This window comes from Oryctolagus cuniculus, chromosome 2 (genome assembly GCF_051225735.1).
Source record: "Oryctolagus cuniculus isolate XC-2025 breed Fujian yellow rabbit chromosome 2, ASM5122573v1, whole genome shotgun sequence".
NCBI lineage: Eukaryota > Metazoa > Chordata > Mammalia > Lagomorpha > Leporidae > Oryctolagus > Oryctolagus cuniculus.
Window position 1 is genome coordinate 121,991,660 of NC_142868.1, and position 24,524 is coordinate 122,016,183.

The 24,524-nt window shown below is 52.6% G+C and overlaps 1 protein-coding gene across 6 annotated transcripts in view; it reads left to right on the forward strand.

The window, feature by feature from the left end:
- Positions 1-4,289: 4,289 nt before the first annotated feature.
- Positions 4,290-24,524, forward strand: part of ST3GAL5 (ST3 beta-galactoside alpha-2,3-sialyltransferase 5) — a 52,720-nt gene continuing 32,485 nt past the window's right edge. The window contains exons 1-2 of one of the 6 annotated variants that reach the window (XM_008254166.5): positions 4,295-4,499; positions 5,562-5,781. Coding sequence is in view for 1 of the 6 variants with exons in the window: in XM_002709662.6 (XP_002709708.2) it covers positions 4,412-4,499 (88 nt within the window). In the remaining 5 variants the exon portion in view is untranslated. Of the gene's footprint in view, positions 4,500-5,405; positions 5,483-5,561; positions 5,782-24,524 lie in introns of those variants that run through there. The other 5 variants (XM_089326173.1, XM_002709662.6, XM_089326177.1 and 2 more) reach the window with 5 other exon arrangements.

The following is a 24,524-nucleotide window of genomic DNA, read 5'->3' on the forward strand; positions in this document are numbered from 1 at the left end:
CCAGGAGGAAGCACCTGGCTCCTGGCTTCAGATCAGTGTGGTGCACCAGCTGCAGTGCGTTGGCTGCAGCAGCCACTGGGGGGGGTGAACCAATGGTAAAGGAAGACCTTTCTCTCTCTCTCTCTCACTGTCCACTCTGCCTGTCAAAAAAATAAATAATAAATAAATAAATAAATAAAAAGAAGCTAATTTTTATTTCATTGATGATGGGTAAATACATAAACCCTAGAAAGCATATGAACCCAAGTCCTTAGGCACCTATTTAGGTAAAATTGCAGGGTACTTTTGAAAGTTTTTGGGAAATGGAATAAAAGATAAATTTATTTTGCTGCCAAAAAAAAAAAAAAGTGAAATCCATGCATAAAAGGGGTTTTCCAAAAGTTCCTGAAAGATATGTACCATGAACAAACTGCATGGATTTCAATGTTTTTGCACCAAATAAACTTATCTTTTCATTCCATTTTTCCATAAATTTTGTAAGTCACCTCATTTGCACAAACAGGGATACAACATGTCATCAGGGACACCTGAGGTTGGCTAGTTTAACCTATGAAGGAATTCATCACTCATAACTAGAACATATACAGACAGGATGGGCAAACGGCAGGTTTGACTAGTGATTCCAAAATGCCGTAAAGGAAATGACTTCTTCCTCATCTCTCGCCTTGGCTTCCCACAGCAATACTTTCTTCCCAACATAAGCTTCTCTCATAGTCCAAAATTGCTGTCCATCAGTGGCCTCTGAGGCTCCTGTCTAGCAGAAAAAAGAAACATCTCTCCCTTACCATCTAGTACATGCCTGGGGTTGCCTTTGATTGTGTCCGCTGGCTCCTGTGGCTGCCTGTGCCCTGGAGGATGGGATTGTTTGACAGGCTTAGACCAGCGGGCCTCAAACTCTGGCATCAGGAACCCTTTGCACTCCTAGGAATGACTGAGGATCCCTTTCTCATCTAGGTTGTATCTCTTGATAGTTTCAAATTAGAAGCCAAAACTGAGACATCTTTAAAATATTTATTGATTCATAAGAAATACCAAGCCCGTTACATGTTAAGATAACATCCTGATAAAAAAGAAAACTTTCCAAAACAAAAAAGTTTGGTGAGAAGAATGGCACTTAAAAATTTTTTTTCCAAGTCTCTTTAGGTCTAGCTTAATAGAAGACAGCTGGATTTTCATATGTGCTTCTGCATTTAAGCTGTTGCAAATTGTTTTGGTTGAAGCACAGGAAGAAAAGCTGGCCTCATATAGAAATGTAATTGGAATGGGAGGAGCTGTTTTAAAACAACCCTGCAAGATCCTTGTAGAGTCTCCTCTTTGATGCCACACATCTACAAAAACAGCTCATTTACTATAAAATTCTACAAGAGGTGGTTTCCTAAAGGCTCATGGCATTGTGGAAATTGAAACCCATCTATGCATTCCTCATACTATTGAAATCCATGGTCTGTCTTGTTCTTTCAATGAGTCTTTACCCATGTACAAGTATGACTGTGCAACCTCGTGTACCAATCCTTTACAAAGCAATGACTCACGGAGTAAACGGAGGTCTTCCAAATGGCGAGGCCCTAGTCATTGCTCAACATCCCCAGATCACACTCAGTAATACCACTGTCCATCTCATCAAAAAGGTCTGACGAGTTGTCAAGCTCAAGCTAATCGAAGTTTTCCAAGATTCTAAATTTTTCTTGAAAGTTGGGATGTTTTCATCATTGGCAGCAAACAGGCAGTGGTTTTCCTGGAAGACACAGGCTCAATAGTTCACAAGAAAATACCTGCCAGGGCTGGCACTGTGGCACAGAATGTTAATCCTCCGCCTGCGCCAGCGGCATCCCATACAGGTGCCAGTTCGTGTCCCGGTTGTTCCTCTTCTGATCCAGCTCTCTGCTATGGCCTGGGAAAGCAGTGGAAGATGGCCCAAGTGCTTGGACCCCTGCACCCGCATGGGAGACCGGGAAGAAGCTCCTGGCTCCTGGTTTCGGATAGGCCTAGCCCTGACTGTTGTGGAGTGAACCAGCAGGTAGAAGACCCCTCTCTCTGCCTCTTTCTCTCTCTCTCTCTCTCTCTGTAACTCTGCCTCTCAAATAAATAAATAAATCTTACAACATCTGCCGGATAGCCACGTTAGAATACCCATAGGCTGTCAGATGTTTTCCCGAGGAGAAGCAGTTGGTTCAGCTTGCGACTCAATTGCACATGCACCTTTTCCTAGGAAGCAATCTCACCTGCGAGACAATCATCTCAGGTCGGTGTGCAGCAAGACTCTATGTGTAGTTTCCACTTTGTCATATAAAACATTAAAACAATGCATACACGAGAGCTGAGAGTTTGATGATTTGGGGGCCATGACCTGAATGAGTGAGGGCGCCAGCAGTTTTGTCCATCTTTGTTTTTGCATCCTCAGTGTAAAAAGTGAATGTCTTAGATTAGCATGAGATAATTTCGGCTTCAGAGATTCCCTGGACCATACGTTGAGAACTGCTGGCTTAGACCAAGCAGAGTCCACTCACACGGTGGGACAAGCTTACCCAAGGGGCAAGTTACGTCACCAACAGTGAGAGTAGATGTTGGGACAGGTATGATGCCTCCATCAGATTGACTAATTTACGAAATAGAAATAGAGAATTACGAGTTCGCAGTTGCTCTCCTAGATGTGCAGATAAAGCAGCGTCTAGGAGCTTCTCTGGGACCAGCCACTGAGCTAGCGAGAGACCAGTAAGCCTCGGAGACCTGGCGGCTGATCCTGTGTTTGGGGATCTGTGTCTTAACCCCTAGCCGTGGCTGACGACAGCTCAGACGGGTTAAAAAAAGGAATTCTGGGGGCAGGACCCATTTTGCCACAAAGTGGGTCAACCTCTCCTCTCACCAAATGTGAGTGGGGTGAGCGAGGTAGTCGGTGCTTAACAGATGTCCCAGTCTCACGACTGGGACAGGACGTGGCCACACGTCCCCTGTCTGCCTCACCCCCACCTGACACTCACCCTCCCAAGCCAGGGTGCTGCTGACTTCCCTGGCAGCCAGAATGTATGAGACGGGAAAGTCTGGGAGAGAAGTGGAGGAGCAGCCGAGGCAAGGAGCGGTACTGAGGCCGCGGGCTGCTCTCCAAGAGACGGGGGGTGAGGTGTGCACCATGGTCTCCTTTGCAGCTGTCACCACCCCAGGCAGCTGCTCTCCCTCGCTGGCCTTGGCAACCACCCAGTGAGAGCTTGTGCTTCAGCATTTTCAATGTGTGCGTCCAGTGTCTTCACCTGACTGATCCACAGATACTTTATGGCAAAAGCATTTAGAAGGTGGGAAAGTGAAGTCCTCTCACTCTGTCTCTCCCAAAGCCCATAACCTTGATCCCCCAGGCCCCTGCCCCCACCAGGAGAAAAGCAGGTATCTCCAAACCCGCGCCTTGTGCAAGCTGCTGCAAAGAAGACTCACCAGGCTCTTTGGTTTATGCAAATCTATTTGGCTGTGTGTCTAGGAAATTCCTTTTCAGATGAGAGGGGTACGACACATGGCATATGGCTCCCATCTCTGTGTCTGTCAGCCTCAAAGGAAGTCCTGACCCACTCACTGGCTTCACCAGAGCTAACAGGCAAGCCCTCAGGCCCAGGGAAGGCACAGGCCCCGAGCTGGGTTAAGGCAGAACGGATTCGCTACTATTTATGCCTATGCCCGTCCAAAGTCAAGAGGGGCTCTGGAGGTATGAAGTGAGAGCTCCGAGTACAGGTTCTGATCCTGGCTCTGCCACCTACCAACAGTCACTTCTGCTCTGAGGGCCTCAGTTACTCCGTGAGTAGAAGCAGCGTCGTCATTGGATCATTGGCGCTCTTTTTCTCCTACACGTGGAACTACATAGAGCTGCCTTGCAAGTCCCCAGACACACCCAGCCTCGTGGATGTCTCACAGGCCCTAAGAATCCGCCTAGGACCAGGGGCCAGCTGGCGAGGAAAGCTTAAGACTGTATGAAGTCCCTCCATTCACCCACTCCGCTGCAGCTACCAGTCCAGTGTGCGGCGGCAAAGCCCACACCCGTGCACATGCATCTTTTGTTCCCTTTCGGGCCTTCACCCACCTAACCGCGCACAGAGCTCCAGACAGCAAGGGGCGCCCGGGACCCTCGGCTCTGCCCGGCCTGGCCCAGCCCAACCAGCGGCCACCTCGCGTCCCCGCTGGGGGCGCCCTGCTCCCCCAGCACCGGCGGGCGCTGGGGCCGAGCGCCCCGGGGGCGGGGCCGCCACGGGAGCCCTCTCGCGCTCCGATTGGACGCTTGCGGCCTCGTGACGCCCCGCCCCGCCCCCGCCCCGCCTCCGCATCCGCGCGGGGGAGCGTTCGGCCCCGGGCTGAATGGGCGCGAGCGCGGCGCCGGGGGCGGGCAGGGGCTCGGGGCCCGGGGCTGGCAGCCGGCCGGCGCCCCCTTCTTCGTATGCGCCTAACGGCGGCGGGCGGCGCGGAGCGGCGTGCCCTACAGCCGCGAACCCGGGCGGCGGCGGCGGCGGCACCTGCCGGCCGAGGTACGTGGCGCAGCCCCCTCCTCGGTGTAGCAAGGGGCCCGTGGGCTAGGGGCGGCGGCGGCAGTGACCTGTCCCTGCTCTCGCCTGGCTGGGCCCGGCGGCTCCGCCCTGGCCTCTGCGGGCAGCGCCCAGGGCACGGCGCCCCTTAAACGCTTCTGGTGGGGCGCAGGCGGAGGGTCGTGGCCTGGGGCAGGGTGGATCGGGTCGGGGGCGCCGCGGCCCGCGCAGGTGTGGACTGGGGCGGAGGGTCAGGGCGAGCCGCCGCGCTGTCAGGTCGCTCTGCGGTGGCCCCTTTCTGCACCGCTTTCCGCAGCGGCCCGGGCTTTAATTCATTGCTGAACGCTTCCGAGCCAGCCGCGCCGTTAACTCATTTCTCCGAGACGGGCTTGGGGGACCCTCTGCAGGACACTGGCAGCTCCTGTGCGTCCATGGCGAATGTGTGGTGTCTGCCGGTGGAAACCCGCCGGTGACCTTCCCCGCCCCCTCTCTGCGGCCAGCCCTGAGGAGGAGACGGGTTTGGGCGACCTTTGGGTTTCTCGGACACTGTAAGCAGAGGCTGGACGCGGGCATGCGGTCGCTGGGCGCCTTTTGGCGAGGTGGTTGGAGAGCATCTTCGTAGAGCCCAGCGAACAGAGGGAGAGGGGATTGCCGACTCTGCCCTGCACCAGCTGGTGACCTTGGCAGACGCGGGTCGGCCCGGTGTGGGATCCACTCCCTGGTCTGTCCTAGGCTTCCCCTCCTAACATCAGGCTGATGTCCCTTCTGGGGCCCCTGGTTCACGGTTCTGGCCATGAACTATACGTTTCTGAGCGAAGAGGGTCCTGCAGCGTCGCTGGTTGACCGGGGCGGCACGTTTTATATCTTCTCGTTTTAATTCCTGGTGTGGTCTTTGCCTAATCAGGTGCCATTCGTTTGAAAGGGAAAATGGTTTTCCCGGCGGGCTTCATCTGGCACTCCCGGGGTTCCCTGCTCCTGGTGCCAAGGTCTGTGCTGGGTGTTGGGGCCTCGAGGAGGGAGAAGGCTGACCCTCCCCCTGGCTTATGGCTGCTAATCCTCTTCTAGGTCCTGAAACTGGGAGAGGAATCCATTTCTGCTGAATGGAAGGGTCCAGACACAGATACAGTCAGGACAGGTTGTGGTTTTGCTTGTGCAATCCTGAAGGCTTGCCAGCTCGGAAGGGCGTCCAGCATTTCTGGAGGCAGAGCAGGGAATCACCTGAATTCCAGCCGGTGCTTGGATCAGGAGAGAGGCTGGGAACTGCGAGCGCATGGTGATCGATGCTGTGAGTCTTTGTTTTCTTTTTGTAAGACAGTAACACACACACACACACACACACACGCAGGTGAACAGAGATCTTCATCCGCTGCTTCACTGTCCAAATGCCCACAACGGCTGGGGCTGGGCCAGCCTGAAGCAGGAGCCTAGCGCTCAATCCGGTGGGTGGCAGGGATCCTAGTACTTGAGCCACCCCTGCTGCCTCCCAGGGTGTGCATTAGCAGGATGCTGAAATCAGGAGCAGAGTGGAGACGCAATCCCGGGCACTGTGATGTGGGACGTGGGCTTCCCAGTGGCGTCTGAAGTGCTGTGCCTGGCACCTGCTCCTGCTGGAGTCCTCTCTGGCTTGTCTGTCATACGGGTTTGTCTGTCATATGGGTGCTGCTGTTGCTGTAAGTTGAGATGATCCTTGAATATTCTTGGTGGAGATGATTGTGTTTGTTCCTCCAGGCAAGAAAAGAAGTGGGTTAGATAAGAAGGCATGTAGAGACTTAGAGAAGAGAGGGGAGGGGGAATTTATGGCAGGCGTGCATTCTAAAAGCTCACATTTATGACTGTTGTGAAAAGAACTTGTAACTTTGGCACAAATTACAGATTGTTCCACCTTATCCAGATAGCTGGGTGATGCATTTTCAGGCTGCCTTCAAGGCAAAATCAGAACTAACTCTTTGTTCTTTTGCCTCCTCCTCCAGTTCTTCCCAGCTTCCCTTTCCTGTGTGTAGCCTTGAGGGGTGGGCGCCTGGCTAACAGAGGGGCTCTTGGCAGGTGGGCAGGCAAGAATGGGAGCTTCTCTGTGGGAGACATCGCAGGTGCTAGGGGGCCAAGCTGCGTGTTGAGAAGGGGAGCGATTTAATCAGAGCTCCTGTGGGAGTCGCCCCCAGGGGTTGTCTGGTAGGGAAGCTTTGGCAGAGTAAAACAACTGGGAATATCCAGGCGTTAATGATAGCATCAACTTCCCAACTGCCCAGGAAGGAGAAGCCAGGGCTGAATCCCAGTAGGTGGCGTAAGCTGGGGAAGTACTGTGGGGGGTGAATCACAGGCCTGATGTGGAAGGAAGCCGTAAATATAGATGGTGACCTACAGCTGTCCCTCGGGAGACCCAGCTTGATCATATGTGCAGGGCGGGAGCAAGAGGGGGGTGTGTGAGCGCAGGAGAAAAATGAGCCTAGAGGGCTTATCTTACCTGGACACCAGCCAGCCAAAGCTTTCTTTTTTTTTTTAAAGATTTATTTATTAGAGAGGCATATATATATATATATAGAGAGAGAGAGAGAGAGAGAGACAGACAGACAGAGAGAGACAGAGGTCTTCCATCCACTGCTTCACTCTCCAGATGGCCAAAATGGCTAGAGCTAGGCTGATCCGAAGCCAGGAGTTTCTTCCGGGTCTCCCACTCAGATGCAGGGGCCCAGGGACTTGGGCCGTCTTCCACTGCTTTCCCAGGCCATAGCAGAGAGCTGGGTCAGAAGTGGAGCAGCCAGGACTTGAACTGGTGCTCATATGGGATGCTGGTATTGCAGGCTGGGGCTTTAACCCTCTGTGCCAGAGTGCCAGCCCCCTCCAAAGGTATTTTTTAGATACCACATATACTAGGGAAGTAGGCGTGCCATCAAGTGTCCTATGCAGTGACTTTTCCAAAGGGAACATTCTCACACACTCAGAACAAGAGCCAGCACACACCGGGCCCTCAGGGGAACCCCTACGCACCCCCTCCAGGTGCTGCCTCCCAGGATCACCCCCTTCTGGCTTCCCCTGCTTGTGTCTTACGGAAGCGCGATCCTACGGTGTCCGTCTGCCTTCCATTAAGTTGGGTTTCTGAGAGTCCCTGCTGCCGCCGACTGTGGCCACGACAGTGTGTTCTATGTGTGACTGTGCTGTGTTCACTCTCATGCGAGCAGGTATTTATCCATGCGCTCTCTCGGTGGACGCTGGGGCAGTTCTAAGCGTTTGGCTGCTGTGCCGGTACTGAGGCAGCACGCTCGGGCACGGATTTTGTCTACACGTGCGTGCATTTCTGATGGGTCTCTACTGAAGAGCGGGATGTCCAGGTCCTGGGTGTGTGCATTGCTCAGTTTGGGGAGCCACGGGTAAGACGACCTTGTTCCAGTTTTGCAGTAACTACACTGGAAGCTCCCAGCTACGGGCTCATGAGGGTGAAAGTCACGAGGAGTCAGTGGGACAGTCAGGACCAGTGTCTCCCTGGCTGTGCACAGTCAGGTCTCGCAAAGCACCGTCCCCTGCAGGCCCCGGTGCCACCCTGGGTCAGGCGGCAGGGCAGGCTGAGCTGTCAGGATCCGTTTAGCTCCCCGAGCCCCTGACCTTGGGGAAGAGTTTCTCTGGCCTTTCCACCTAACTTGACCTCAGCCCCTGCTCGCCTCGTTCTTCCCTGAGCCTTCTTCCCATGGAACTCTCCAGACCTCCTCTCTGCGTCTCAGACCTGCTCCTGCATGCCTCTGTGCTGCTTCAGAATTCCCTAGAACCCAGAGGAAAAGCCCGTGTCTTGTTTGAGCTTTTGAGCCATAGAAGACGTTTCTGTTCTCTCGTGTGTGAAAAAGTACCCAGGGTTAAGTTATTAGATAGTTCATCGGCTCTTACACCCTGGCCTCTCCCCGCCACCTTTCTTTCCTTCAGTTTTTCACATCTGGAGTGATCAGTTAAGTGTCACGTGATGGGATTTGGTAGGTTTGAAAAAATAACCAAGGTCTACTTGGGAATATTAGGGCTGTTAAAGACTGTGTGTCGCTTTCCTAATTAAATGGGTATTACGGGCATTGAGTTCCTCGCAGGGGCAATTTTTCTGTTGCACATGGCATGTCCCTGGCCTTCCTCTCTCCTCAGCCTCTCCTTCTACATCTTCTGTCTTGTTCTTCACCCCCTTTCTGCTCTTCCAAAAATCTCGTCCTTTCTCACGTAGATTCCAGCAGCCTCTCATTCTCTCCTCCCTTGTTGCCATCTGAATTCAAGTTCTTAGTCTCTCAGGACCGGGTGGCCCCTGGGGGCTTCTTATCCTTCCTCTAGCTCAGCCCTGTCCAGTGGAAATATTACCTGAGCCACACCTGTAATTTAAAATTTTCTAGTAGCTATATTTAAAAAAGTAAAATAGGGAGATCAGAGTTTCCCAGGAAGACACAAATTTCTTAACTCTTATGCACCTAATAACCCTAATAACACAGCTTCAAAGTATGTAAAATTAGAGATACTTTATATTCTTCTGTTTATACTAAGTCTTGGAAGGTTGTTCCCTCCTGTCCCCAAATGAACCCTTGTGCTGTAAAACATAGCTAAGGCAGAACTTTACTCAATCCATACATACATATGTGTGTGTGTGTTCCTTACCCAATACATACACATATACATATGTGTGTATATATGTATATATTATACGTATAAATAACCATTTAATTTTCACCATAGCCCTGGAGCTTGGTACCATTATTGTACCCATTTTACCAATGGGGATATTGAGGCACAGAGATTGACAAGCTGATAGAGTGGGTGGGGCCGAGCCAGGATTCAGTCTGACCTAGAGGTGGTCCCTGAGGCAATGGCACCCATGTCTTTGCACTCTCACCCCTGTCAAAATGCAGGAGGATTATCTGAGTGGCTGAGACGCTCGGGTCCCCGTCCAGCTCTGCACCACCATCCTTGCTCCCGTGGGCCTGCATGGCAGCCTCCTAATTGCTTCTGCCTCCTGGGAGGACCTGGCCGTCCCCAGTCCAGCCTGGAGAGCGGTCTCTCCAAAATCCAATTCTCCCTTAAACCTGTCCCCCACCCCAGGTTGCATCTTTTTATTCTTAGGATAAAATCCCAACTCCCGAAGGCCAGGGACTCCTACTTTTCCAGTACTCCCGTCTGGGGTGGACCCTTCAGACACACTGTGCTCAGACTTCTGCCGTGGCTGCCTGTGCCCCGCCCTCCCCGAGCCTGTGACACCCACCTCCTCCATTGCATTCCGATTCTTACTCAGTTTGTAGCGGGAGCATTTCTTCCTCTGGGAAGCCCCTTCTACGACACACAGACACCAAATCGTCTAAAACGTCTTGTCACACTTCCCTCATGTCTAACGTACAGTAAGTTAAAAGGAGAAACCGTACATACCGTACACCGGGGCTCGAGTTACTTGTCTGTTTCACACTGAGATTACCAGAGCTTTGTGACCGAGGGGCCGGGGCCGTGTTGCTTATTCCCGCATCCCCAAGCATTCACTCTGTGTTTGATGGAGACTGGGTCGGGGGATCCAGCGCTGGGATGGCTCTCTGCAAGCCTGCCCCAAATGCTGGCTTCCTAAATCGGGGAACAGGGATGTGTGATTGAGGTATGAAAGGAAATCGTGTGTTTTAGTCCTGCCTCGTACAGACTTATGTATGTATTGCTGCTGTTAGCAGTTGAGCATGTTTGACTTGTTCTGGTAATACAGTAGCCTTTTGTTTCCTGTACAAGTGTACAAGTTCTGGTTGTAAAGTGGCCCTGGTTCCTGTACAGCTCTTCCTTTCCTTCAAACCCTGAATTGCCAGACGCTGTCAGACGCCAGCTTGTCCTCGGTCACTGTCCCTGCTGCTGCTCTCTGGGGGTCCTCACTGCCTTGACTCCAGGCTACATGGGACTAGTCTATTCCTATGGGGCCAGTCAGATTATTGAAGACTGTGGGTTATGGCCAGTGCTGCCTGTCTGATCCCCCGCTGTCCTGTCCCCATCCGCTGGCCGCTGCTCCCCAAGGAGGCTTTCTAAGGCCTTTCTTGTGGATGTCACGTTCACAAACTTAGGAACCGTCACCCTTCACCTTTCGGGGATGGCAACGTCTTGGCTGTTTTAGAATTTGCCTACTGGGGCCGGCGTTGTGGCACAGTGAGCTAAGCCTCCACGTGCAGTACCGGCATTCCATATGGATGCCAATTGGAGTCCTGGCTGCTCCTCTTCCAATCTGGCTCTCTGCTAATGCTCCTGGGAAGGCAGTAGAAGATGGCCCACATAGGGGATCTGGAAGAAGCTCCTGGCTCCTGGCTTTGGATCTGCCTAGCTCCAACCGATGTTGCAATTTGAGGAGTGAACCAGTGGCTGGAAGACCTTTCTCTCTGTCTCTCCCTCTCTCTGTAACTCAGCTTCTCAAATCAATAAATAAATCTTAAAAAAGAAGAAGAAGAAGAAGAAGAAGAATTTGCCTACAAACTTCCCCGTCATCTCATTTCCTATTTCCCGTTCATCTGAAGTTGAGGGAAAGGCCCCCTGTTGGAGGCTGTTTGCACTGGAATCTAGAATTACTTTTATTAGCTGTCAGTTTTACTGATTTCACCTTCTCCACTAAGTGTTCTCTGTTCAGCCCAACTACTCATCTTTCCTGTAGGTTACCAGGGCACTCTTGGTGGAATGTCTGGCTTCTAGACTGTGCTGTATTTGGGGCACCTGTGGGGTTGCCGCCGACCTGTCCTCCCAGAGCTGATTCTGCAGTGCCATGTGCTGTCCCGGGGTCCCCACCCGAGGGCTGCTACATACAGCACTTTGTCAAAGCGTGGGGGGCTGCCAGGGAGGGCAGCCTCTCCCCTTCATCCCAGAGGCACATCTTGCTCCTTCCTTCCTTCCTTCCTTCTTCCTTCCAAGATTTATTTATTTATTTGAAAGGCAGAGTTACAGAGAGGCAGAGGCAAAGAGAATTCCATCCACTGGTTCACTTCCCAGATGGCTGCAACGGCAGGAGCTGCAACCATTCGAAGTCAGGAGCCAGGAGCTTCTTCCAGGTCTCCCACGTGGGTGTAGGGGCCCAAGCACTTGGACCATCTTCCACTGCTTTCCCAGGCCATAGCAGAGAGCTGGGTCAGAAGTGGAGCAGTCAGGACTTGAACTGGTGCCCATATGGGATGCCGGCACTGCTGGTGGTGACTCTACCCTCTAAACTAGAGCGCCGGCCCCTGGCCTCTTTCTCTTTGGGGGCTACCCCTACCTTTGCCATGAAATCATCACAAGGACACAGGGCTACGTTTGAAGATTTGTGTGCCTTCCCCCCCACCCCCCCGCATCAGTGACCCGGATTTGTTAAGCAGGCTCATGGCCACGGGCTCAGGACCATGAGAACAGTCCCTCCTGGCTCGGGCCCTGTGGTGTCCCCCATCTGGCCTTCCTGGCTCTGATGCGTGCCATTCCTCAGTGGTCCCCGAGCACTCCCTCCCTCGACCTCTTTCATTTGGTGTGGTCTCACCACTCTCCCTGAGAACGGCTTAGCCCCGCCTTCCTTTGGAGCCAGTTTAGAGGGCCTGGTTCCTCCCTGGCATCTTCTGTCCACTCCTCTGGGCCCTCAGGGAGCTGGCCTCAGCGCACACCTCACCTGCCCTTCCCCGCCCCCAATCTCTCAACATCCTGCAAGCCCTTTCTTCCATCTGGAATACGTACTCCTCTCTTCCTCCTGTCCCTGAAGTCTTACCCATCCTTCAAGGACCGTCCACACATCACCTCCTCAGGGAAGACTCCTGGATTTCCCCTGACGGAGCCCATGGTTCCCTGTCCAGGAAGGGCAGGCGCATTGCAGCGGTTCTGTCGCAGGGTCATTCTGCATTTTGAGTGTCTGGGTATTTTCCGTCTTCTTGGCTGGATTTCTCATTTAAAAAGGGAAGTGGCTGTCTTACTTATTTTTATATTCCCAGTGCCTGGTTCAGTGTTTATGTAAAGAATTATCAGGTGACCAGAACAAATTGTATAACAGAGACCAGCTCTGCCCAGCTGAGGCTCCGCGAGAGACTTGAGCTCTGACACTCGAGGGCAGGGCCTGGGAACTGCAGGGTTGCTGGGCCTGGCCCTGCTGGGGCAGCTGCAGGTGGGAGTCAACTCAGTAGCTCTGTAGCAGGCTGATTGTTTAGTTGGTCGTGGTAAATATCCACATGGCCCTTGGCAGAAAGAAGGGTCCCCTGGCCTGCTCTAAGGCAACCATTGTTATGTTATGAGTTTGCTTCTCTCCTACGCTTCTAGAATAATTCTAGTTATAAGTCAGTCCCGGGAGAATCAAGAAAAATAGACACTGCAGTCCTTTGTTGTAGGACTTCCTTCCCCATGGAGCCGAGCCTGGCCCCTGGCAGGATGGCACACACCCTGGCACCTGGATTAGTGGCGTAGCAGCCGCTACACTGTGGAGCAGGTATTCCTGGTGCGTCTCACTGGCTTGTAGGATGACACGGATCTTTAAATGTTCTTTCTGCTTCTATATGTTTTCTGAAGAACCCGAGTTTTTGATAGCAAAGCTTTCAAATTGTTTCTTGGATAAGGCGAGTTAGAGTTCCTAAACCTGGCTGTGCAAGAGTATGGGGTAGCAGAGAGTTGGTTGTCTTTGGTTTTTATTTATTTATTTGAAAGGCAGAGAGAGAGACTGACTAGAGAGAGAGAGACTGAGACTGCTCCTGCTCACTGGTTTATTCCCCAAATGGGCCATCTTCCACTGCTTTCCCAGGCCATAGCAGAGAGCTAGATTGGAAGTAGAGCAGCCAGGACTTGAACCGGCACCTTTATAGGATGCCGGCATTGCAGGCGGCAACTTTATCCACTATACCACAGCACCAGCCCATCAACTGGCATCTTAACCACCAGGCTAAATGCTTGCCCAGGTTTTGCTTTTAAATATAGCTCCCTGTACTGCCCCACAGTAGACCTGGAGTTACTGAGTCAAGCCCTCGGCACTGCACCTGTGAAATGAGGCGCTGGTGTGGCTGTCCCTGCCAGCTCCCTGGACCTGCGCCTCTCTCCTTCCTGCCCCCGCGCGCCTGTGAATTGAAGGCTAGGTTTCCTGTAGACACAGGGGTCCAGGAAGGAAATTGGCATCCTCTCACCCTTGTATACCCTCAAAAGCAGATCCTGAGGGTTTTTTCGTCTTTATGGCTAAGAGCGAACTTTAAATGAGAGTTTTTTGGACGTAGCCTAAGAGGAGTCTCACCTACTACTTCTTGCTCTCCAGCCAGCTCTGCTTCTGTACCCAGCCCTGGTTTTATCCCGAGCTTTGAATGTGTGTGACCTAGCTTTGTGCAGTGGCAGGATCATAGCCAATGAGGTTTATGCGAGGCACCATAATTGCTAATTAAGTATGTGTGATCTCACATTTTATCCCTCTCAGTAAGAATTCATCAGTCTGTATCAGTACAGGTAGAGCTGATGAGACACATGCTGTTTACTTAGTCTCTGAGTATCTCCCATCAAGTTTCTTGTGAATTACAGAGGGAAAACAGTGACTTCACAATGGAGCAGCTGATCAGGTTCAACATCCCGGGACTGGGACAAGTCAACATGACATCCTCCTGAGGAATGCTGTGGGAAGAGCACATTGCAGGCCAAAAAGGCATGACTTGAGTGTAATCATGCAGAAACATTAGACAAACGCCAACCAAAGGACCTTCTGCAGAATGATCAACATGTACTTTTCAAAAATGCCGAGGTCACGAAAAATAAAGGAGCTCTTCCAGATTAAAGGCAGCTGAAGGGCTCTGATAGTAAATGCACATGTGACCTGGGGCTGGACTCCAGAACAGAAAAAAATAAATTTTTTTTTTTGTCATCACTGGACTACCAGAGAAATTTGTATAAGGTCCTTAGATTCAATACTAACGTCCAGTCAACGTTAATTTCCTGGTTTCTGTCATTATACTATGATTATATGAGACGTGTCTTTGTTTTTAGGAAATATTAAAATATTTAGGCATAAGTGTCCTCATGGTGAACTTTCAAATGGTTAAATAGAGTGCATGTTTTTTTTTTTAATTAGTTTGTCCACATATGGTTTCTTTTTAAAAAATTTTTATTTATTTATTTGAAAGAGTTAAAGAGGAGGAAGCACAAAGAGAGACAGAGACACAGACAGAGATCTTCCGTCTGCTGGTTCCCTCCCCATGACCACAATGACTGGGGCTGGGCCAGGTGGAAGCCAGCAGCCAGGAGCCCAGGCACCAGGGTTATCCTCCACTGCATTCCCAGGCTCATTAGTAGGGAGTTGGATCGGAAGTGGAACAGCCAGGACTTGAACCGGTGCTTATATGGGATGTTGGCATTGCAAGCAGTGGCCCAACCCACCACACCACTGCGCCAGCCCCTAGAATGCATCTTATATACTAATAGAATTGATGGCACAACTGTGGTAAAATGTTAACAGCCAGGGATTCTGGGTAAACGGTAACAGGAGCTCTTTGCACTGTTCTTGGGATTTTTCTGAGTTTGAAAGGATTTCAGAAACCGCAGGTGAAAAGCTCTGCCTCCAAGCCCAGGGCCGCGGCCAGGCAGGCATCAGAAGCCTTGGCAGGGTTGCTCGGGGCCTGTCTTTCCTGTGGTTGTCACTGGAGTCCTTTCCATGACATTGAACTCTCTTGCGGATTTGTTTTGCCACCTCTGGCACCTGCAGAAAACCAGGCAGAAGACCACTAGTGGTGCGGCTTCACCAGACCAGAGTTTTTTTCTGCACCTGCCCCATTCCCAGAGACCTCACAGCCTGTCCTCGGGTGTCTGGTCAGCGAGCTCCGACCCGTACTCCCTGGTTAGACCCACAGCTGTCCTGGACAGAGGCTTCCCAGGCTGAAGCCAGCAGTGGCTATGATCCCGCCACTGCACAAAGCTAGGTCACACACATTCAGGAGCTTGGCGCGCTTCTCCAAGGTGCTTTGGCCAAGCGCTTGCATTGTACCGAAAGCATCAGCATTTGCCAGCTGAGGCTGGGCCTCTCCGCCCTGCCCTGACAGAGCCTCAGCTTGTGTGTTTCCATAGAATGTTGTGTGAGAAAAGGGGTCCTGTCGCAACGCCCACTTTTTCAATCCAGGTCAGAGGGCCTGCTATGCTTCTGGCTGGACTCCCTGCCCAGGGCAGGGGAGGAGGGTCTGTAGGTCAGGGCCTTGAGCAGGTGTGTGGGGAGGTGGAGGGGGGGTGGCATCTGCTTATGAGAGTTTGCAAATAGGAGGCCTCTGAACGTCCCCAGCCCCTGGGAGTGGGATGTGATGCGGTGGGCTTTCTCCTCTTTTTCTTCCCAGTTCTAACCCCCTGCTGTCCCCGTTCCCCTCTTATCTCCTGAAACCCACCTTCTCCCGCATGCTGCAGCTTTCTCTTTCCCTGCCCTAGCAGCCGCTTCTGTATTTGCAGAAGCCGAGCTTTCTGAGGAGCGAGAATCCTAGCATTTTAGTGGAGGAAGGGGCGGCGGACAGGTTCCCGTCCAACCTGCTTTTTACAGGTTAGCAAACATCCTCAAAGCAGGTCATCACTTGGCTGCTAGCCATCGCTAAACCGTTGAGTACTCGATCTCTTTCTACTCTTCTTAAAAACAAACGAACAAAAACAGATTCAGAGATTCAGACGGATTCAGTTGCCATTTTTCCCCTGGTGCTGGTTGGAGGGCTTTGGATTCTGTTTACCTGTGCGCACATACAGTGGGTCTTGTTAGAAAAAGGATCCTGATCTTTGCTCCGTGTGTCCGACTCGGATAGTTGGGCACCTGAAATTCAGGTCTGGTCTTCACATCTGGCCTCTTGTCAGGACTGTGATGGATTTGGATGAACTTCTAAAAATTATTTACTTAATTTTTATTTATTTGAAAGAGCAAGAGACAGAGATCTTCCTTCCATTGGCTCATTCTCCAGATGCCCACAACAGCCAGGGCTGGGCTGGGCCAGGCTGAAGCCAGGAGCCAGGAGCCAGGAACTCAATCCAGGTCTCCCACCTGGGACCCAGGTACTTGAACCATCATCTGCTGCCTCCTAGGGTCCACATTAGCAGGACACTGGGATGAGAAGGGGGGAGCCAAATGCCTGCCCCAAGGTTATCTTGGCTGCAGGCCACTGATCAGTGCGTTCATCCCCTCATTCATTCATTCATTCATTCGTTGCTGTCTTCATTCATCCTCCAGGTGGTTGTTAGCTCTTTCACTTGCTAGGTACTTTTTAGTTTCCTGAGCTATGAACCAAATAGACGCCTCTGCTCTTGAACTCTTGTATTTTGTGGAGAGGAACGGACAACGGGCGCTTATGTGCCTGAAGTGACGAGTGCTATGAAGGAGAGGGAAGCAGGCAGGTGAACATCAGGGCTGAGGAGGGAAACGCTGCTTACCAAGGCAACTGGTGCTTGAAGGCCCAGTGCGATGGTGGGGAGAGGGGTAGGTGGAGGGCAGGTGGAGACCCTGAGGTGGGGGTGTGGGGCTCTGGGCGTGAGGAGCCGCAGGAGGCCCACTCGGCTGAGGGGAGTGAGCCGGGGAGGGAGAAGGCTCTGATCTGGCCTCGGGACTGTAGCTTTCTTGACCACGTCTGTAACACAGCAGAGAAAGAGGCAGCCATGATGCCAGGCATGTTCTGGGTTTGGATATGTTTCTATATTTCACCTTCATATTTTAATACTTTTGAAATGTTTGTTTTCATCTACTTGGAAGAGAGAAAGAAAGATGGCTTCCATTCACTGGTTCACTACCTGAATGCCCACAACAGCCAGAGCTGGACCAGGCTAAAGGTAGGAGCCAGAAACTCCATTCAGTTCTCCTATGTGGGCGCCAGGGGCACAAGCACTTAGACCATTACCTGCTGCTTCCCGGGATGCATTAGCAGGAAGCTGGATCAGAAATGGAGCAGCCAGGACTGGAACTGGCGCTTCAATATGCGATACAGCAGCTTAACTTGCCGTACCACAGTGCCAGCCCCACCTGAATATTTTTAAGTTTGTAAAAAGCAGACAATTGAATGATAGTAATAGTGTACAAAGAGGATTCAGAGTTGGTGGGGACTGGCAGTTGCTTAGCTGTTCAAGCATCAGTTGGGATGCCCGCATCTTAGCAGTATCTGGGTTCAAGTCCTGGCTCCGCCCCCAATTCCAACGTCCTGCTAATGCCCACCATGGGAGGCAGCAGGTGATGGCAAAGTGGGTGTCCCTGCTGCCCACTCGGTTTGTGTTCCCGGCTCCTGGGTCCAGCCTGATCCAGTGCTGGCTGTTGCGGACATTTAGGGAGTGAACTAACAGATGGAATTAAAAGGTAAGTTTAGGGATTGGGCATTTCTCTGATAGGAGAGCTCTGTTTTTTTCTCTGCCTTTCAAATAAAAACAGAAATAAAAATATAAGACACGCACCCCAGAATAACGGAAACGCTTGCGTGTTGGTTGATGGTCAGAGTTAGTACAGTGTGCACTGTGCGTGCACGGCCGAGCGTTTTGGTTTCTCCTGTAGTAAGTGGGTTCCCATGACTTGGTTCAGCGCGTAGGGGAATCCGAACACCTCTGGGCCGGGCTCCGTTGTGGATTACACATGCTTTCCTCCAGCTGCGAGAAGCCTGCTGAGGAGCGGGGTTTCTCAGAGTGCCGGACCCACGCAGGTGGGGGCACGTGGTTGAAAAGCCGTCTCCTCGCCTGGACCCACGGCGGGAAATCTGGGGATGAAGGCGTGGGGCTCCAACGCGCTGTGCAGCCTCCTGCAGGGTTCTCACTGTGGCCGGGTTGGAAAATCCCTGGCGGAGGTGGCAGTGAAGGCATTTCTAATTTAAACCGAACAAATGGGCAGAACTCTTCTGGGGCCCGTCAGTTGAGGCCTCAGCACCTGTGTTCTCAGCAGCACTCTCTCTGTGGTTTTGTGAAATTTCACACTTCTGAAAGACGCAGGAGACACAGTTCACCTGGAGGACTCAGGAAGGCCCTATCTGGTGGGGAGCTTGCCTTTTGGCGGTGGACAGGAGCGAGCCGGCTAATGGTGTTGGCCTGAGTGACGTGGACCCACGAATGGCTGCCTTCCCCCCTCCCACCTGTGCACCTGCCTCAGTCAGGTGGATGTGCAGTCAAGCCTGTGTGTGTCTGTTGGCACCTGTACCCTTGTGCCGGTGGGGACATGACAACATATCTTGATGAATCAAGAGTTCTTGAGATTGTGCAACCCCCAAAAAAACAAAAAGAAAAAAAAAAAAAGACTAGCTACTGAGATGCACGTATCCTCAAGTTTTAGCCTGCAATCCTTGGTTTCAGTTTTGGCATTAAGTCAGAAGTACCCCCCACCGACCTTGAAAATCAGGCAAGGCTGAAATTTTAATAAATACGATAACTTTAGGCCATTAGGCCAGTGGTTAAAGCTGGAGGTGATGTTGTCCACCCCCAGGGATATTCTTGTAATGTTTGGAGGTGTTTTGGTTAGCACAGCTGGAGCTCACGGGAAGACCAGAGAAGTTGTTGGCATCTAGGGGGCAGAGGACGGGGGCACCCAGAACACATGCACGGGACAGTCTCACCACAGGGAAATTACCCTGCCCAGTGTCAGCAGTGCTGAGGTTGAGCAACCCTGCAAAAAAAAAAAAAAAAAAAATTCAGCTGAGTGCCTCGTGTTTGTGCTATCACATGTGAGAGCTCGAAGTGAACTTTCAGGCAGAAAACCAATGCCGCTGCTGAAACAGTTAGCAGTTACCTGATTGGACAGTGGTGGTAGTCTCCCCGGGGGGTGGTCAAGGGAGGCCCAGCCTTGGGTACGTGGCTGTGTGTGTTGTGTCACAGTGCAGTGTGATGGGCTGCACAGAGCTGGTGGGCTGGCGGGTGTGGGGAAGCGTGTTCATGTACCTATCATCTCACAAGAGCAGCTGACGTTCACTTATTTAACCCGAGTCCCTAATGAGATACGCTTCTGTTAACATCTCCTCATTGTATGTCGGAGCTCTTGTCCATTTTGTAGCCTCTCTGCTACGTCTCTCCATCCCGCCTGCCACTCCGACCGTGAGGAAATCACTCTGCCACTCTCTGTCTCCGTGTCGTTGACTCTCCCCCCCCCCCCACACACACACATAGGTGAGAACATGCTGTGGCTGGCCTGCTGCACTTGGCATTAGGCCCTCCGTGGCTCTCCACGTCACAGCAAATGGCGGCCTCCTTGTCCCCAACCCTTTCCCAAGCTGCTGTCCTTCTTGGGTGGGAGTTGGAGCAAATGGCATCACACCCTAGCCTCGGGGCCCGTCCTGCCTCTCTTGTCATCGAACCCATGGGTGGAGTCCATGAGACCGCAGTGTGGGAGGCGGGACACCTCTGAACACCCGGCAGGCCGAGGGCTGCAGTTACTGTCCCGTGTCGTTTCCCTGGCTTGGCGTTCCAGAGACCTGAGACTCAGCCAGTCTGTCCTCTGGTCTTTTACATGCTCACGGAGGGTCTGAAAGGACTCGAAACAGACTTCCAGGAATCATTCTCTTGCTGGCCTGTGTAATGGAGGAGCCCATATTACTTTTTTTGGATTAAGGTACTGCTTTAAGGGACTGGAATTTCAGCATGTTCTGAAACCTAGGCTCGCAATGGTCGTGCCAAATCTACTGATTTTGCTTCATGTTTTCTTTCTGCCCACTGCCTTCAGTGGGTTTTCACCAAGGGGAAGATAGGTCTGTACTTGGTAGCTGTTGTTCCTCCTCTTCCCCCTCCCCTCCATTTATTTGAGAGTGAGACCTTTTCCATCTGCTGGTTCACTCCCCAAATACCTGCAACAGCCAGAGCTGCGCCAGGCTGAAGCCAGGAGTTGCGATTCAATGCAGGTCTCCCGCATGGATCACAGGGACCCTGGTAACTGGAGCCATTACCCGCTGCCTCCCGGGTGTGTCAGCAGGAAGCTGGAATGGCAAGTGCAGCCAGGGCTGGCCCCCACGCACTCTGCTATGGGATGTAGACGTCCCAAGTCACATCTTAACCTGCGCCAAACACCCACCCCTGCACTCTGTTCTTGCTCTCGGGACTCTTACCCCTCTAGAGTAGCCTTAACTGCCTGTATCCAGGACGCCCCCAGTCTCCAGGCATGGCAGAGCCCACCACTGCCTGCGCAGGACCCCCTCTCTCTGCCTTCCTTGCCGGTGGAATCCTTGATTCATCTGGGGAAGCAGCCCGCCCAGCTTATAAAAAAACTCCCAGGCAACCTTGCAGGGGTGGCCACAAGGGAGCCTGGCCTCAGAGATGTCTGGAAGCCTGGCAGGGGACTCAGGACAAGGCGCCGCCCCTTCCTTCCCGTCTCTCCTCCTTCCTGCCTGGAAGATGGAGCGCAGGTTGGCCACGTGCTGCCGCTGGAAGAGCAGAAGGTGACAGGGGCTGGGGACACTCATACCATTGCACAGCCGCCTGACCTGCTCGTCCCCAGACTTCCTGTTCTGTGAGCAAAATGAATCCCCGCCTGGTCAGAGGCCTCAGCAGTCAGGTGTCTGTTAACACGCAGCCATGAGCATCCTGGCTCATGGCCCTCCGAGGGCCGGAGCCTGGGTTTTCTGCTGTCCGAGGGCCTCGCTGACCCGGTGACCCAGCAGTGCTGGAGCCCGACCTGGTCATCGGCACAGCATTTCCTGCTGCTCACTGCCTGTGCACGAAGTGCTCGTCTGTCCTCCCTCTGGCCCCAGTCTCCTTCTTGCTTTGTCCCAGGTGCCTCCAGCCCTGGCCGTGCTGCACCATCCTCCTCTTCCCCTCCAGCCTCCCTCCTCTGTGGCCCCTGCTGCTGCCCGCATGTTCCCTGTCTCTCTCTGAATAACGTCCTCAGGGCTTGGGGTCATCCACGACCTTCTCCACTTTTCCACTCCTTGGCCCTGCTGCCCTAACTGCCTGCCCTAGCAGAGGAGCCTGAACCGGCTTCAGGGACTCCTGATACCTAGAGGGAGCCCCCAGGGTGAAGGGAGGGGCAGAGGAGGGGTTGAGCCCAGCTGCCATCTCAGCTGACACCCTCACCCCCACCCCCACCGCCACCACCGCTGCCCCATGGGAGACAGGAACAGAATTTGCTCTTGCAGATCTGCGGAAAAGGGGCCTGCAGTAGCTGTTAGCAGCCAGCAACCCAGCGGCCGCCAGCAGGACCACAGGGACCACCGTACCTGCTGCCTGCACCCCGCCCCCGCTGTCTCTGCCTTTCCCCGTCATTCGCTCTTCCCCAGCCTGGCAGACCTCTGTGCTCTGCCCTCGCTTCCACGTGCCCCAGCGCTTCTTTGTCGCCCACTTTTTCTGCTGGAGCTGGCCGCTGTTAGGCATGACGTGCACCTCCCAGCACCGTCTTCTTGCTGACTAAGGCCTTCTGTCTTTTCTCTTCGCTGTGTCAGGTGCAGTTCTCCCTCTAAAACACAAAACTTGGTGCCAGTGTTGTGGTGCAGCCAATTAAGCCACCGTTTGGTTCACTGCCATCCCATAGGGGAGGGCCAGTTCAAGTCCCAGCTACTCTGCTTCTGATCCAGCTCCCTGCTAATGTGCCTGGGAGGGAGGAAACGATGGCCCAAGTGCTTGGGTCCCTGCCACCCACGGGGAAGACCCGGATGGAGCTCTTGGCTCTGGATTCAGCCTGGCCCGATCCTGGCCGTTGTAGGGATTTGAGAAGTGAACCAACAGATGAAGATCTTACTATCTCTCTTCTCTGTGTTATTCTGCCTTTCAGATAAATAAATTTTTAAAAAATCAATAAATAGAACACAAAACTCCCGAAATGGCATCAGCAGCCCTTTTCCCACCTCTCCCAGGGACAGCGGGTAGCTGGCCGCCTTCCTGCTGCCCAGGAGAGAGCAGAGCATTTGTTCCACGAGGTGGGTGCCCGAGGCCTTAGTCTTTTGGCTGCTGGAAAAGGCTGGTGGTATGGCCGTTCTGTTGAGAGCCAGTCCACGTTTCCAGCTGCCTCCTGGGCGGTTTCATCCTGTTGCTTAATATCCCAAGTTGGTCATCCTCGCGAACTGCTGAGACCGACTTCCATTCCTATTTTTCCAGACGTGTCTTCGCGTGCCACTTCTCATCACCAGGCTCCCTGTCTTCGTTTCTCAGTAGCTCTCCATCTCGGTGCCTCCCTCAGGCCCCTCCCACCCGGGCCAGCCCCGCAGCCACACCCGGGACAGTGCCCTGCCATCCCCTCGCAGCCTCCGCTATGCCGTGAAGCCCTTCTGCAGGCAGAGACTCCGAGCCCAGGATGTGGCCTGGGCCAGCTGCTGGGTGAGCGGCCGCGCCGCGCCCACTCGCTTCCTGGATAGTCCACGCAGCCCTGCTGGTTTAGTCACTGCTGTGTCGGCTTCACAGCTGTTTATAAACTGCTGTGCCCTAACATGACGCCGCTATTTAAAAAAAAAAAAAAAAACCCACCTGCTTAGATCCACGAAGAGATTTCAAAAAGTTTATGGAAAAGGGGATTAAGAGATAAGTATATTTTGGTGCAAAACATTTGAAATCTGTGCAGATTGTTTTCAAAATACACATTTTCCATCAACATCTTGAGGCACTCATGAGTTCATGGATTTTTTTTTTAATGTGCATCAAAATAAACTTACCTATTAATTTTATTTCCCATGAATCTTTAGATGTACCCACCTGTCGGTCCAAGCCCTGCCCTTCCTATGCACCCCTCCCCCCAGGTAAAGGGCCTGGTTGCAGAGGTGGGTAGGTGTGGGCAGGAACCCCCAGCACCTCTGCGTACCTGGATGAAGTGCAGGTGGCATTCCAATGAAATGGGTGTTTTTAGGGCTCAGTGAGGTCTCTTGCAGGCTTGTTGCCCACCCCTCCCCCATAAACATTAGTGCCCTACCCATGCGTGCACCAGTAGTGATGTGCACAGTTAATGCGGCAGTTCATCACTTACTGCCTCGCAGCATCTGGGCTACTTTTTGTCTTGAGTGGCTCATTAATTCTGTGGACGCTAAGCGATCTGCAAATGAACCAAAAGCCTTGGTTTGCCCTTCCATTTCTTCACCGGAGCCTTAATAAGAATGATTTCTTCATCAGGCATAGAAGCTAGTCCATCTTCGTATGTGAGTAGGAAAATCTCATTTTCAAAGCGAAGCTTTTTCTGGTAAAGGTAGCCTGCCAGGCCTTTCCCCTGCAGCCTGAGTCAGGAGAGAGTCAGGCTGATGAGCTCTGGGGCCCCAGCAGGGAGCTGCAGGACCACAGAAGACAGAAGAGTGCCAGCAAAGCCTTGGAGGAGTGCCCGCAACCGCTGTCACCTCTGAAGCCCGCAGAGCAAACCGAGTGTTTGTTCAGTAACAGACACTCGATGCCTGTTTTGTGCCTCTTAACATCCTAGGCGCCGTGACTGTAGTCGTGTGCAAAGCTGAGACCCACTGTCTGGATGGAACCTACAGGCTAGTGGGGGAGACGGGAGACACATCATATTTTAAAAGTAGGGATGCATGTCTAGATGGTAAGGGTGAAGAAAGACAACACAAAGCATGCATACGGGAATACCCAGATAAGTGAGTGGGGCATAGCCGTAGTCTTTTTATTCTTCTAGCTCAAGCATTCTTCACATATGTAAACCAAAAAAATTGGATGGAGGAGAGGGTCTAGTTCTCTCATCACAGGCTGTGCGTGTGCGTATGCACCATTGGCTGGGGGCGACTTGCTGGGGAGAGGTTGTGACATTCCTGCTTCTGCTGCTGACCCCTCAGTGTCAGGTGAGCTCAGCGGAGAGCGCCCGCCCTCTGGAGGGAGGAAGCCACTGCCATCTTTGATTTTACTCACCAGTTCTCTGGAAGCCCCGCGAGGCTTCTACAAAAGAAAAGTGACCAGTCCCTGCTCCTGAGACAAACTGGACTCATTTTGTCAGCATCCTTGGTTTTGCTTCTCTGTAAATATTTTTTGCAGCTCAACAGATTTAAAAAAAAAAAAAAGATTTATTCATTTAAAAGGGAGAGGTACAGAAAGTGAGGGAGAGACAGAGCAAGAGAGAGGTCTTCTACTCACTGGTTCACTCGCCAAATGGCCACAACAGCTGCGGCTGGGCCTGGCTGAAGCCAGAAGCCAGGAACTCCATCCATGTCTCCCACGTGGATGCAGGGGCCCAAGGACTTGGGTTATCTGCTGCTTTCCCAGGAGCCT